This window comes from Micropterus dolomieu, linkage group LG19 (genome assembly GCF_021292245.1).
Source record: "Micropterus dolomieu isolate WLL.071019.BEF.003 ecotype Adirondacks linkage group LG19, ASM2129224v1, whole genome shotgun sequence".
NCBI lineage: Eukaryota > Metazoa > Chordata > Actinopteri > Centrarchiformes > Centrarchidae > Micropterus > Micropterus dolomieu.
The window spans coordinates 8,709,118-8,723,550 of NC_060168.1; the positions used below are offsets into that span (position 1 = coordinate 8,709,118).

Here is a 14,433-nt window from a genome sequence, read left to right on the forward strand (position 1 = left end):
AAACCATATAGGTGACAAAACACAAAACTTAATTGAAGATGTGAATCTCACTAAAATAAATGAGTACTGTGCAGATCAGAGTCTATAATGAGACATTAGTTGTTTGTGCATCAAAGTTAGAGAGAGATGCTTGTAAAAATGTATTTCACACTTCTCACTCTCACTTCACAGTTGTGCAATTCCTAAAGCATTCAGGGCTGTGAAAAGCTATTAAAGCTTGATGTCTTTTTGATTTTGCAGACTCTGTTCTGAGACAGGCTGTGGGTCTGAAGTAGGTACATGAAGTTTTCTTCAAAGCAGGATGGTAAACAGGTCTAGGCAATGTGATAGTTTCCCTAAGATGCGCAATGAGGGGGAAATTTTCTGCAGTGAGAGAACAATGAAGATTTGATACATGGCTCCTTCGTTCAAATGATGTTGTGCAAAAATGTGTGATTTGTAACCAAATTATCAATAATTATATTGCAAGCAAATGAAGTTAGAGCCACCGGCTGGCTAGATTAGCTGACCAAGAGTCTGACACATAATCCTGTGTAAAACTTAGAACGTGTAAAATTAGTGGGTTTTAGATGTGCTGGCAGGCGGATTTTGTTACCTTTGACAGAGCCAGGCTGGTTTCCCCTGTTTTCAGTCTTTATGCTAGGTGAGAGAGGTTTCAAACTTCACAAAATATCCAACAATTCCTTTAACAACCTTGAACAGTGTGTAGTGATTTTACATTTAGAAGCATGAAAAAGCATGCTAGCAGTGTTGAGTTAGTATTCTGTATTTTTTTTTAAACATTTCAGTCTATGTGTTTTTAATCTGGAGGTTTTCATCTTTTCAAAGCCATGGATAAATCTAAATTCAAAATTCAAACCACAGGATTGGAACTTTTTACGACTCCCAATTTGATTAACAGGTCTTTTAATACACATATTTGGCTAGAAAACAGCTAAATGAAAATTAATGTAATTTTCGTATGCTTTTAAAGGTTAATTTCACAGAAGCTTACAGGCTTTTCAGTTGCTGTTGAAATGAACCTTTAAAAGCATTCAGCTACGATCAGCTAAACAAACACAATGCTTATTTTTCACCATTCAGTCAAACTTTTCAACAATGCATGCTCATTTATCTGTAATTAACAAACAAATTGCAGATTGGGCCTTTAAGGGCTTTTAAACAACACAGTTTATTTTCAGTAATCCAAATAAAACATACGACCCAATAAATAATCACTTTTACAGCATTTATACACATGATTTATTACATGTTTGAAAGCTCAAATGGCTTTTACAACTTGAAAATGTAGTCTGATGCGTGTGTGTACATTAACCTACATGTTTGAATGGATTAATAAGTAATAAAAATGCAGCAGAGATTTAATTAATGCTCTTGTTTCCACAGTGAAGCAACAGTTCGGATGTGATTTGATCAGCTTGAGCTATTTTTGAGCATAAAGGGCTCACAACAAAAAAGAGAGCTTATGAAAGGTGTGTTATCGATGAAAAATGTTACCAGCACACAAAGACATGTGTGATTTTAGACTTATAACTAATCACCTAACTGTGTCAAGTGTGTACCAATTCTTAACACATGTACTCTGCACTATATCTCCTCTAATCTTGGTCAGATCCGTCATATTTCTGTCTCAGCCTACTTCCCATCTTCATTTTCAGCCGAGGGGTCGCAGGGTGATGGATGTCTCCTCCACACTCTCCTGTCCTCCTTCCCCTTGGGCTCGCTCTTCACACTCTCCCCTCCATTCTTCTCTCTTTTTCCCCCCTCTCCCTTTCTTTGTCATTGTTTCTCTCCTCTCTTTCTCCTCAGTAACTGGTAAAAATAGAGCTTCATAAATCATGCATCTTCTCTCACAGCAGCGAGTAGGAACAAGAGGAAAAGAAATAAATAGGGGGCGGGGATGAAAGAGAGAGAAGGATGTAGAGGATGAGATGTAGAGACGGAGGTGGATGACATCAAACTCCAGGAGTGGGGTGGGAAGTTGACAGGGGAATAGATTGGAGCTGCAGGGCTCTTGGCTGCCCTCTCCGTCTCTCTGAACATTGGTTGATTCACGCTGGAGTTGCACTGGATGGAGGAAATGAATGTTAACATGCCAGGGAGCGGGCTGGCAGACGATGAGTGGTCATCTTGCCAGCAGAGTAACATGTTTCAAGTCCACAGAGAAGCGAAGTGATGTCTCTCTCATACCTCGAGGACTCTTTTACTCAGATAGAGTCGATCCGTTTGTCACCCTCAGCAGCAGGGGTCTACACTCTCACTGGAGGGGAGGTAAAGTGAGAGATACCAACCAGAGCTGCAGCTCTTCAGCTCCCAAAACAAGACAGCGTGAGCAAACTCCATAGATCAGTTCTGCTGCTTAAGTTTTCCACTTAACAGCCACATGAACACATCTCAAAGACAAGCTAGGATTTATAGAACCAGACTACAGTTTTAGCCCATGAATCACGTATACTTTATATTACTGCTTACCATTTGCCAGAACATACCATTTTTAGGTGTAGTGCAATTACCAATTTAAAGTCTATTGAGAGCATCGAAAATCAGCAGCTTCTTCAAACTAGATACAGTGGACAATGTATTTGTTCACCTTTTTGTCACTTGTGTTGAGTGTGGGCCCCTCAAAGATGCTCCAAAACCCAACCAAATTCTCATGAAGATTATTACATTAGGTTTTTATTTGTTCATTAAAAAACCACATATATACATAAACATATTTGCATGTTTGCATGCGCTAAGGACCCATGTCTTTCAGTACATGACAATCACTTCAGTTTACTTACATCACTAACAACTGTACTGACAGACAACAAGAAGCACAAAGCACACAAGAACTGTAAGTTTACCACTGTGTATTGCACAGTGAATGCTCAATACAAAACCCACAGTTCAACCACCAATGAATGAGTCTTTATCTCAGTTTAAATCTCCACAAGAGTCCATATCTCAACAAAAACCTCCTCTTCTGGATCCCAGCAAGCAAACAAAAATATGCTCGATACATTTCAATACAAAAGCTGGCCAACAAAAAAAACCCAAGTGACTCTTCTTGCGTCCAATAGACAAGCTTAGTGATTCTCCGACAAGACTGGAGTTGACTCCCTTAGTCAATCCAGTGCACTGCTGGCAAGCTAACCGGCTGTCACTCAAGGTGGATGGGGCCTCTTCCACTTTTTTGGTTTGAAAAGCTGCCATAGATATTCCCTGGGCTGACTGGTGTGTGTACAGTAACCTTACTACATGTGTCTTTTTGTTGTGCATTTTCCCTGTCCACCAAAAAGGCGTATAGCTTGGTGATTTTACCCGCCACTGCCAACAACTTACCCACATTTGGCGGGTGGCAGGTGGTTATTTCAGACCCTGACACCAATTTATCCATGAATGGAAAAAATCCAGGAAAATCTGTTTAAAACAATCTGTTATTTTTAAAAATAGCTCCCCACTGGTCAAAATCATCAAAAACTGAAAAGGAAGTGTTTAAACCAAACTCCTGAATCTGACTGGCATATTCAGGCACAGTTGAAAATTGTTAAACAAAAATAAAAATGAACAAAATGAAATGTATGTTGGTTTTGACACAGTGTATGGACAACTTATAGTCAGTTGGCTAAAACATGAAAAATCACTGTAATGGTTAATTAATCCCTAAATTCATTCACTCAAATCCTAAACTGGTTATTTGAGGTGAAGCAATTAAGAATTTTGGTTGATCTCCAATGACTCCTCAGCGAGACAAAATTAGGCTTTAGGGAAACAATGCCTCTGTCCCCTCAGTGACACCACTGAGCAAGGAGTGTCTCTGCAAGATTACACTCGCACACACACACACAGACACACACACACACGACCTTGTCACAGTGCTGAACAATACACTGCCATAGCAGCTTTAATCTCATATACTGGAACCAGAGTCAGAGCCATAAACACAGTGTAAAGTCATCCTTGGTGACTGAAACTGCAATCTTAACTAAACCCACACAGGACTTATTTCATTTTGGATAAGGATCTCTCACTCACTCACATACACACACAGCAATTTCCCCTAAGTCAGCGAATCATGAATGCAGCCACGCCCTCAAGCTGGAGAGTAAGTGAGGTCAACCTGTGTGTTAATAAATGATGGGTTCTGAGTGGAAATCTGGTCACCGCGGGGATTCAGGGTGTGAGAGTGAAAAGTTCAGCAGATATACAGGAGAAAAAGCACATCCAGCTCTGTAACTGGCAGAAAAAGACTTCCATATTTCATGAGCACTTCTCCCTGACTTCACATGTGGGCTACGAACAAACTTGACGGTTTTATCGCAGTTCAAGCCACACATATCGGGTCACTGCCGCGGAGTGAGAGACGAGTTTTGAGACGTGCTGGGAGCATCTGTCTGGCTGCCCTAAAAAATACATGCTTGTTCTCCTCCCTTCCTTTTCTTTGCTGTTTTATCTCCCTCTTGACTCTGGTTCAGTCCAAGGTGAATTCTTGCTTTGAATGTGGGGAAACAATATGTTGTAGGTCAGATGTAGCTGTGTCTAGTTGAGTGTTTGTGATTTCTTATTACAAGGTGATGTCTTCTTCAGTGCAGGGAAGAAATGGATCAGGTATCCTCCCTCACTCACTTCTTTGTTCATGTCCTGTGTGTTTCTCTGAGGGAGTTAACTTTGTAACATGAACATTTAAATGAACAATTAGATTTCTGTCCAACAAAACTGGCCTGCATTGAGCACTGAAAAAGCACAACATAGCCTTGTCATTCCAACATACTGCAACCCTTTAAACATACTCGTTGTATTATCAAAATCTGATCTGATTTCATGCCATTCGTGTGTGCGGGAAGTCAGCAGGAAGTCATTCGGCTCAGGCAGAGAGGTAAAGGACTGTAATAATCACGATCTGTGGGCCCATAAACATGTACGCCTGAAGAACTTTTACTGGGATAAATGATACACCAACACAGAATTCTGTTCACTTCACTTATAAGTGATTTATCCCCAAAACGGGAGATGCACAGTTGAATTTATTAGTTGCATGGCCTCAGTTGAAGTGAATGAAAGACAGAGCATATATTCACAGAGAGGCACTAGAGTTACTTTTGTTGAGAAGCAGGAGAAGACGATTGTTGTAACACTATCTCATGTGTTATATAAACTGTAAACAGTGCAGTGATGTGATGGCTTCGAACTCCCCCAAACTAGACTTCCTGCAGGTTAATCGTCTCATCTCTAAGAAAACCCCCACACCAATGCAATCCCATGTAGTGTTTTAATGCAGTGCTATGTACAGTTAGACAAACACTTAGTGTGTAGGTACGTTTGTGTGTAGTGGACTCACCAGCGTGGTGAGGCGGATGCGGGCGTTCACAGCGTGCTTGACAGCCAGTTTGATCATTGAGGGCAGTCTAAGAACAACAGCCTCCATGTCCTGCTCTCCCCTCATGGCTCCAGCCAGCTTCCCCAGTCCGTCTACGTAGTTCCTCCAGTGAGGCTGCACCTCGGCCGCTCCCCCCAGGCAGCCGTGCATTACCGCTTGACAGAAGCCTCTGCAGGCTGGCGGCCCCAGCATGCCTTGGCAGTGCGGGCAGTACCACAGCCGCAGCAGGGCCCGGCTACAATCCCGGCTGGGCCGCAGGTGGTCTGTGGTGTTGACAACCTCAATGCCCAGGTTCAACGCCTGCAGGAAGACTCGTGTGGCCAGGAGGGAGCGAGACAGACGTGTCATCATCATTTTGGGATATGGGCCAAATGCTCCTGAGTCCTTCCAGGCTCCTCTTACACACTCCTCAGACACAGAGGAGGATATGCTACCCCCCAGCAGGCGGCGGTATGTCAGGGGGAAGAGGCGGCCGTAGAGCACCGCCACCATGTGGTCCACTGCAGAGTCTGAGCCCAGGATGTAGAGCGACATGTCCAGGAAGAGCTGCCCCACGGAGCTCTGGGCTCCACTTCCGAGACCTGGGAACTCTGACTTCAGCATGGCCAGGGTGGAGTTACGGCCGTGACGCAGCACCAGGTCAAAGGCCTCTGCAAGAAAGCAAAAGAACAGCACGGGAAAGAATCAGATGAGATGAAAATCAGGCCACCTTGTAGAAAGCTGTTGCATTCAGCAGGTGCCTCAGTAATCAAAACAACTATACCAAGCTGTCAAAGAAAAGGCGGCAATTTAGCTCAAAAACATGAAACACTCAAATAGATGCAGTTCCTCCCAAACATCCACCCCAACCCTAACAATCACAGTGAGAGAAAACTTCCCACGCACTGTTCTATTTCACTTTTCCCAGTTTTTCCTCAATCTGTTTTCTCTGCACAGGACAAACACACATAAACACACACACACACACACACACACACACACACACACACACAATAATAGATGATAACTTGGAATATAAAGAGAGCAAAGCTTCTGCAGCAGATGAAAAGCAAGATTTGAGGTATGAAAAAGTCCCCTTAAAAGAGAGCGCTAATCTCAATGTATTAGTCAACCAGGAGAAGCATGGCCACGAGGATACCTGCAGGGAGAAAAGCATTCAGATCATGCAGGAGGGAGGGGCGTGTGGCCGATGTGAGGAGGGAAAATAATCAGTGGCGTTTCAAGGCACAAAGTGAAGTCTTATCAACAAGGTGGCACAAGAAGCGAGAGCTCTATCATCGACCCGGTAGCAAAACGAGTGAGAACCCAACAACAGAGGGGATTTAAAGCTCCATTACTGAACTTAGCAGGGGAGCTGAGAGTCAGTGAAATGAAGCTTTGGACAGGAGAATAGCTGGGTATGCCGAAATCCCATTTATACCGCAGCTAGTCCACTACATCACTTTGTTGAGAGTGATAGCCACAACTGCTTTGTGAGGGTGGGGCGCGAGGGGGAGGCACTGGTTTAGGCGACATTAGAGGAAGTTATTGGTTTTTGTGCTACAAACGCTGTCCATTTCATCTTTGTTATTTGATTTTTCTTGCTTGGATAGTTTAATTTCTTTCTCTTCATGGTTCTCTGAGGTCAAATGAAGCTCATCAGCCTATGCAGTGCTCTGAGTCCTTGGACAGCTTTGAGAAACGATGTGACAGCTCTGTCTTTTTTGTGTCGAACGTCTAATATGTTTTTCTCTGTGCAATTTCAGGCACATAAGGAGGTCCGTAAGAATATGACAATATCTGAGCAAAGGAAATGAACATCACTCCCTCTTTCTATCTAACTGCTGCTGGTATTCATTTCAACTATGTCTCTTTTGAAAGAAGAATTATCACAATCTTACTTTTATTAAAACTTGAATTCATCGGAAACAAAACTCTGGTCACATCCATACAACTAGGGCTTTTGCTGCTGCAGCCTTCCTTGGTCTGGTGTGACCACTAGCTTATGGTGGTTTATATATATTGCTCCACTCACGTTGTCGTGCTGTCAAAGAATAGCATTTCAATGGTTTTATCACAAACATAAAACAAGAAGTGAACAGCAGGAGAAATGTTGTTTCCTGCTTGTGGTCCCGCTCTCAGCAAGCTTGTCTACACACAGCACATTTTAGATGTACTGCAATGGCAAATAAAGTCCACGCATAAATGCAAGTGGACATGAACAGATGCAAAATCATCCTGGGTGGTGTAAAGTGAGGCCATAGAAAATCAGATAATGCTGCCCTGTAGATTAAAATAAGACGTGCATTTTCGATGATCCACGCCTCTAAACTACAAGGCAGTGTCATGAAAAAAAAAAAGCTCTGCGTCAAGGTTGTGTGTCTGGGCTTGAATACAGTTTCAAGCTAAAACGCTGTGTTACTGTAAGTCACTTTTAAAAAGATGGCATCTTTAAATCAACTGACTCAAGAAAATCTTTGGAAATTAAGGGAAATTCAATACACCAGTATCCTGTAATTGCCGCATGTAGCCACAGTAGCCACTGTTCAGCAGAAGTTACACATCCTCGCTTTAAGCAGGCCATTTATCCCCAAACCTCCTCCTGGAAATTTGAATGTGTGTGAATGGAAAACAGGGTGGAAAACAGCATGCACGCTCACCGATACAGTTGCTGGGTGAATAAAGGTTGAGAAAAACATTTGAGGATGTTTAGGTGAGAGTGAGAGGATGCTTGGGAGCAGCGCACATCTGTTTAGATTTTCAGGCTACGGATGTCCCACTGCGTCTGCGGAGCACTTCCCTCATGCGATCAATGAGCAGACAGATGTGCAGATTGCCAACCGAGACAAGGAGACAGACTGGGAGGAGGTGAGACACGCCCACACACACACACGCAGAAAAACACACACGCAGATGTACACAGAAATACAAAGCTGTCTATTCCTGGTAGTGCAAAAGCAGGAGCGTCTTATATTTGGTTACTGATCGAAAATTGAAGGCAGTGAGAAAATGCACATCCACCTCAAAGCTATTTGCTTCTCATTTTCTTGGTTTCTATGAAAGCCTCTTACATCAAACCCTGTAATTCAGCTGCTACCTGTAGTATCTCTTACACCACAAAGCGGAGAGCCACTTTGTAATGGCAAAGACAAAGACTAGAGGGCTCTTCATAAATGCAATTCAATGGTTCTAAGTAGTCGGGGTCATGGCAAGCACCATTGCGAGCCCATTTCCTGCGCGCGCTGCCTGCTCTCTTTCATCACTGAAAGCCTGTGCAGGATCAGGTATCCTCTAATGGAGGGGAGAGGGGCTGTGTGTCAGGGACCTGTGACATTCTGCATCCAACTGTAGGAGGTCAAGAGCACACATTACCAGAGCAGGAGCCTAAAAACATATTGGGTCACGCTTAAAATTAGCAGTAGCGTTTATTTTGTCAGTGTCACAGATGGAGGCAGAAGGCTGGCTGCTGGAAAATGCTTTCTCCTCTGAGACTGGAGGCTTTTTACAGATAGATCAGCGGCACAAGGCAGAGGGAAATGTCTCTCCCTCTCCTCTTTTACCTCTGTCCACCTGTTTCACCAGCCAGATCATTTTTACTCCAAGGATTCAGAGCTTCTCCGCTTCCTCGGGCATTAAAATATGGATATCCACTAAATGAAGTCCAATATTCAGCAGCCTCTCTGTCTCATTGTCATCGAAGATACCGTAAATCTGCAGTGTAATATTGTGAATGCTTTATCATAATGTCTACTTCCTGTCATTAATCAAAGCTTCCAATTAAACTGTGATCAAGTGCTGCAGATCTCAGGTAGTCTGAAGTGTAAAAGAAATCTAATGAATCTGTTACGGTGAGGTCACTTATTTCTGACATCTAAAAGCTCTAAGTGACTCCAGCTCTGACATAAAACAGGCTTTTCACATAATATATGAATGGCCTGTCAATGAGCATATTTGATGTCCATGAGGCCGTCAGTCTGGGCGCTACATAAGTCAACTCTGCGGCTCATAACACACCAGACTGACTGACTGGCCGCTGGCTGTGGCTGACACGCTGCCAAGGCAGACATGCACCGTGCTGCCTCATCAATCAACGTCCCATACACCTATTATCCCCAGGAGAGGAAAACATCAATAAATTACCCAGCCAATGAGACTAATCCATTTGGCTGATGGGGTGTCACCTCTAGCCGCCACGGAGACGGATGGAGAAGCCGCTGCCACCTGGTCCTGGTGACAAAACAGTCCCTGTCCAGGATGCAGAGGGAAGACTAGCAGGAAGACACAGGGAGCTATTCACAAAGACACATGCCAGCACACTGTGTGTCAGGTGGAAACCTCGTATCAGCCATTTTTTTAAGAAAGCTTTTAAAGTTCTAAGGTTTTCACATGAGTGTATTGAGCATATGGACGTATGCACAGGCTGATACATGCACACACCAGCAAGCTTTGCATTCAGTTATGATTTCATGAGCCTGTCTACAACAAAAGCTGCATCTGTTCATTGACTGTAAACAATATGTTGTTTTTCCCAGACATATTTTACTCAGCTCCCACAGAGCGGCCTGTCCCAGGTAACCTGAGAGCAGCTCCACCTCATGAGCTACTCCTTGTCTGAGTCCGGGTGCCCTGGGCCTACGGGGCGGCGGCAGCGGGGCAGGGCGGGGTCGGCTGATTCCAGGAACAAAGCAGACAGGATGCTGGTAAGGCCCAGATAGCATCACCATCAGACGGTGATGGCCAATGGACAGCGGGGCAGAAATGAGACATGTATTAGGTTACTCCATCTGTTAGAGACCACTCACAGACACACACATGCACACACACGCGCGCACACCTCGCAATCATACAGCGCGCAGCAGTAGCCAGGTGGTGACAGTGTGGGCGAACATTTGGCAAACCGTAGTGGGAGAGCAAGGTGTGAGTCAGGTGTAAGGACTGAAGCTGCACACACACACGCACGCACGCACACACACACACACACACACACGCACGCACACACACACACACACACACACACACAAGCAGATTTTCCTTTTCATTCATTTGCCTCCACATGAGCTTCTGAAAAATGTTTCCCCACAGCTAGACAAAATAAGAAACAATGAAAATCCATCCTCTGGTATCATGACCTGTAGTCTGCTCCCCCATAAACAAATGAACTGAAGAGGGATTTTCTAAATCTCACACAATGAGTCGGTCACTCTGACACATTTTAAAAATTTTAACACTTTTGTTTTGGATTGATGTCTTTTTTTAAAGAATGCACAAAGATAAATCCAGTTTATAATAACATGGATCTTTCTTTCCCCCGGATCTTTTTTTGGCCATTAGTTGCATCAGTTATCTTAACATTGTATTCAGCGATGTCATTGATGGGATCACGAACATTGCTACCAAGACATGGGCGTTCAGAAAAGACAGATATGTTGTAAACAAGTACAGCCCGATTAACTAAACGCTTTTATTTGGAGGTAAACCGGAAAGTGAGTGCACCAACGATGTTACTATTAATCCCTCATGTTTGCTGATGCAGCTCCTTCCTCCATCCCAGTCTCCTCCTTATGCACAAGGTTTTTGGTATTGATTAAGTAATTAAGTAATATCTAATGTACGTGTTTATTAAGGAGGGGATTCCAGCGGAATCCTTGTTGCTGCTCTGACTCTGCTCTCAAAATAATCCAACTGTAGACAATTTAACAACAAATGGTCAATTCCTTTACATAAGTGTCTTTGACTGAATTGTGATAGGGCCATGTTCCCCATTTATTAAGTAATTGTAGAAGTTAATAATAATAATTCATAAATAAGAGTGGGAGTGATATTCAGGTGCTGATAGTGCTTTATATGTTTCAAGCACACAGACCAGTACTTCCTACATAATATGCCAGGCTGCTTCCTCTGCCTCCATATTTTTGTCTTTCACCATTGACTCCATTGATCTCTGGCGCTGCGGTCCTCGCCGAGGTCAAAGATGAGTCGTGCTCTCTATCTCAAAGTGGCAAACAGGCGCTGTCAGAGGACACGGTGAGGTGGGAAGGACGCAAGGGCAAAAGTGAACTGGAAAAACACAGCAGAGAGCTGGAGGGGAGGAAGAGGAGGGTTTTTTTCGTGAACAGTGCCAGAACGTGTGGAGAGAAACATTCAGCGAGGCAGGCTTTGAAGCTGCATTCAAAGGCAGCTGGAGTCAAGCAGTGCCAGAGCTGTGAGACACATCGCACACCTCTCGCCAAAACTCGGCCACGGGGGCGAGAGAGACCTGACACCCCAATCAAATGCTCGCCTCGCAGACAAAATACACATAGAGTAGATACATCTTTGGGCTCAGAGGAATGCTACCACTCAAGTGAAAGGCTATTCCAATAATGGATTCTTTTCCAGCACACTGGCCGAGACAGAGAGACAGGACACACAAACACAGACCACCACACACACGCTAACACACTCACAGCTCTTGTTGCTCTCCAGGGTTGTGATTTGAGGACGTGGATAAAAAGCCTGCAGCCCATCCAGAGGGGAGACATTTTGAGCAGAGATGAGAGAGGTCACGACAAACACAGCTTGAGTACTCCACTCCAAATCAAACATCCAAGCTCTATTAATCCAATATGCATCTCTAACTGGATCCTGTGGTTTAAGATGAATACACTCCCACTCATTCACCCTCAGTCTATCTTTCATGCTTGCAACGCATCACGCCCATGCACCAGCTTAAATTCTGCACAGCTCACTTTTAGACAGAAACAAATGTTATAGAAGAAATATTTGCATTGCCATTTCATAAAGTGCTTAAATAGCAACGAGAGATGAGATTCTTTCCTTTTTGAAGTCAGGCTTTTAAAGACATAAAAGAGCAATGGACTGAACTGGAGTGAACTTATAAAGCAAAGCAGCGAGGGGATACGGAGTGTTTTTGAAGTTCTTGAAACAGATGGGTGCACAGTGTGAGAGAGAGAGAGAAACAGTGTGAGAGACGGAGGGAAAGAGATGGAGTGCAATGGCGTGGATGCAGGAGGGGTGGCTGCTTCCTTAATTGTGAATATGGAGCCGCAGAGTCGTTACAAGACAAAGAACTTTCAGTGGATTAAAAAACGATGTTAAATGATCATGTTAGATTTTTGTCCCCAGTGCCGGACTTGCAGCCAGAGGCTCTGGCGCTTCACAACGCTGTTTCAATCAATTTGACCTCATAATATTAGAGGTTAATATTATAAGTTACATTACGCTCATTAAGTTACATCTGCCCCCTTGATGTTTGTGAGTGTGTATGTGCATGGTTAAGATGAGAACAAATCCTACCTTCCTTCTTAATTAATACAAGCTGCATTTAACAAAAGATTAGAAAGGCCAGTGGCTTGCTGTTTTAATAATTAATTGTTGAGTTTGAGTTTTCCTTTATAATGATACACAGTATGTGAGATATACTGTGATATACTTGCACTGCAAGATTACTTGAAGAAGACTTACTCTACCCTTGTCATGAGCTTAAATGGACTGTGAGTGTGTGTGTTAGTGTGTGATTGTGTTTGTAATTGACTGCCTGAACCCCTGAGGGTTGAAGGACATCAATGACAGTTTCATTACACAGCTACAGAGTGCTGTGTAAGGACAACAGTGTTTTCTGGATCGCTTCCTCATGACAATGTGGCCTCAAATGCGACTCAAAACTGAATCAGTGTGTGCCGTGTTTGATGGACCAGAGTTTGGTAACTTAGAAAAAAGGTTTCCAAATTAACAAATCATTTTCAGCAGGGGTATTTCAGTATTAACTTTGTGAAAGGAAGGAAGAATGGCCTCAGGGAGAAATAACATGCCAACAGACTTTGATGTGGAACATGAAAATGTGGAGCTTTTTACCAGCAGCAGTTAAAAAGAAGTGGTGGGGCATGAAAAGCTCTAGCTGAGCTTTTTGTGGCTGGCAAGAAGTAACTTTAACAGGCTTTTGTTGGGCCCTGCAGTTCAGCAACAGCCTGCAAACTGCAGCTCACAGGTTATCAGTAAAGCTGTCACTAAGGAGGGAGGAATCAGGACTGAAATGCGCGGTCAGGAGAGCACGGCAGTCTGGCGGCAGAGGTGGAAAAAGATCAGCGGGAAATAACTGAAATAGCCAGAGGCTGCTTAAAAGAGAGAGCAGGAATTGATTTAGGCTGATTTAACAACAGTGTTTGACAGATCGACCGGGAATCAGTAAAACTGGGAATGTTATCAGAGTAAAGATGCAGAGCGGAGAGCTTTGGAGTTTGTGAAGGCAAGGGGAGCAGCTGTCTCAGAAACAAAAGAAACATTGGGAAACGGCAACAAGTTGAACAGCGGGCGCAAAACAGAAGACAGCTCTCAAAACCAGGCTTCAGAAGATGACTTCTGTTTTAAGTCTAAGCCTGATCGCTCTGACGACCACAAAGGATGCCGGGAAGAAACAAAGGAGAATAAGCTAAGACAGCATTTTGCCAGGCTCATTTAAAATTGATGAAAACCATTCGTCACATACACCTCTTCATGGAGACGATGTAAGTGAACATACAATCTAGATAGAGTTAACAATATTCATCCTTTTTGCAACACATTTTTTGGCAGTATACCTGCACATTTAAACCTCTTCTCTTGTAGCTGACAGCCCATCAGCTTTTGCCTTCTTTTATGATCACATACATCTTTGTACTTTTTCTTTTTACCTGCTTGTATCTTTTAACCATTTTCATCAATACTTCTACATTTAGAAAAGGGTGATGCAACAAAAAAGTTTAGTGTGAAATGTAGAAATACGAACTAAGCTGTACCGTGGCAAGCTATTCTAAAAAAAAAAGTCAAATTGAGAGAACATAGCAGGGTAGAGGCTAGATTCAGATGTGCTGAAAAGCCAAAGCTGCAAGTGAATGTGTTAACCAACAAAATTCAACAAGACCTGGCTAAAAGGTGTTTCCCAGGGGTATTGCTGAGCTCACAGGTACCAACGGCATTCACGTAGATAAATATCAGGTTGAAGTTCTGAAGTGATAATTTATTCATTCTGGGTGACATGCTCTTGAGGACACACAATGCTGTTGCAAGATACCGTTCAGCTCTGTATGCTGAAAATGTGTCAGTGACCAACAGAAAGT

The 14,433-nt window shown here is 43.4% G+C and overlaps 1 protein-coding gene across 1 annotated transcript in view; it reads right to left on the reverse strand.

The window, feature by feature from the left end:
* The window catches only part of gpc3 (glypican 3), a 100,353-nt gene that overhangs the window by 37,213 nt on the left and 48,707 nt on the right, over positions 1 to 14,433 (reverse strand). Inside the window, exon 3 of the mRNA XM_046030240.1 lies at positions 5,321 to 6,009. Coding sequence (XP_045886196.1) covers positions 5,321 to 6,009 — 689 coding nt within the window. The remainder of the gene's footprint in view (positions 1 to 5,320; positions 6,010 to 14,433) is intronic.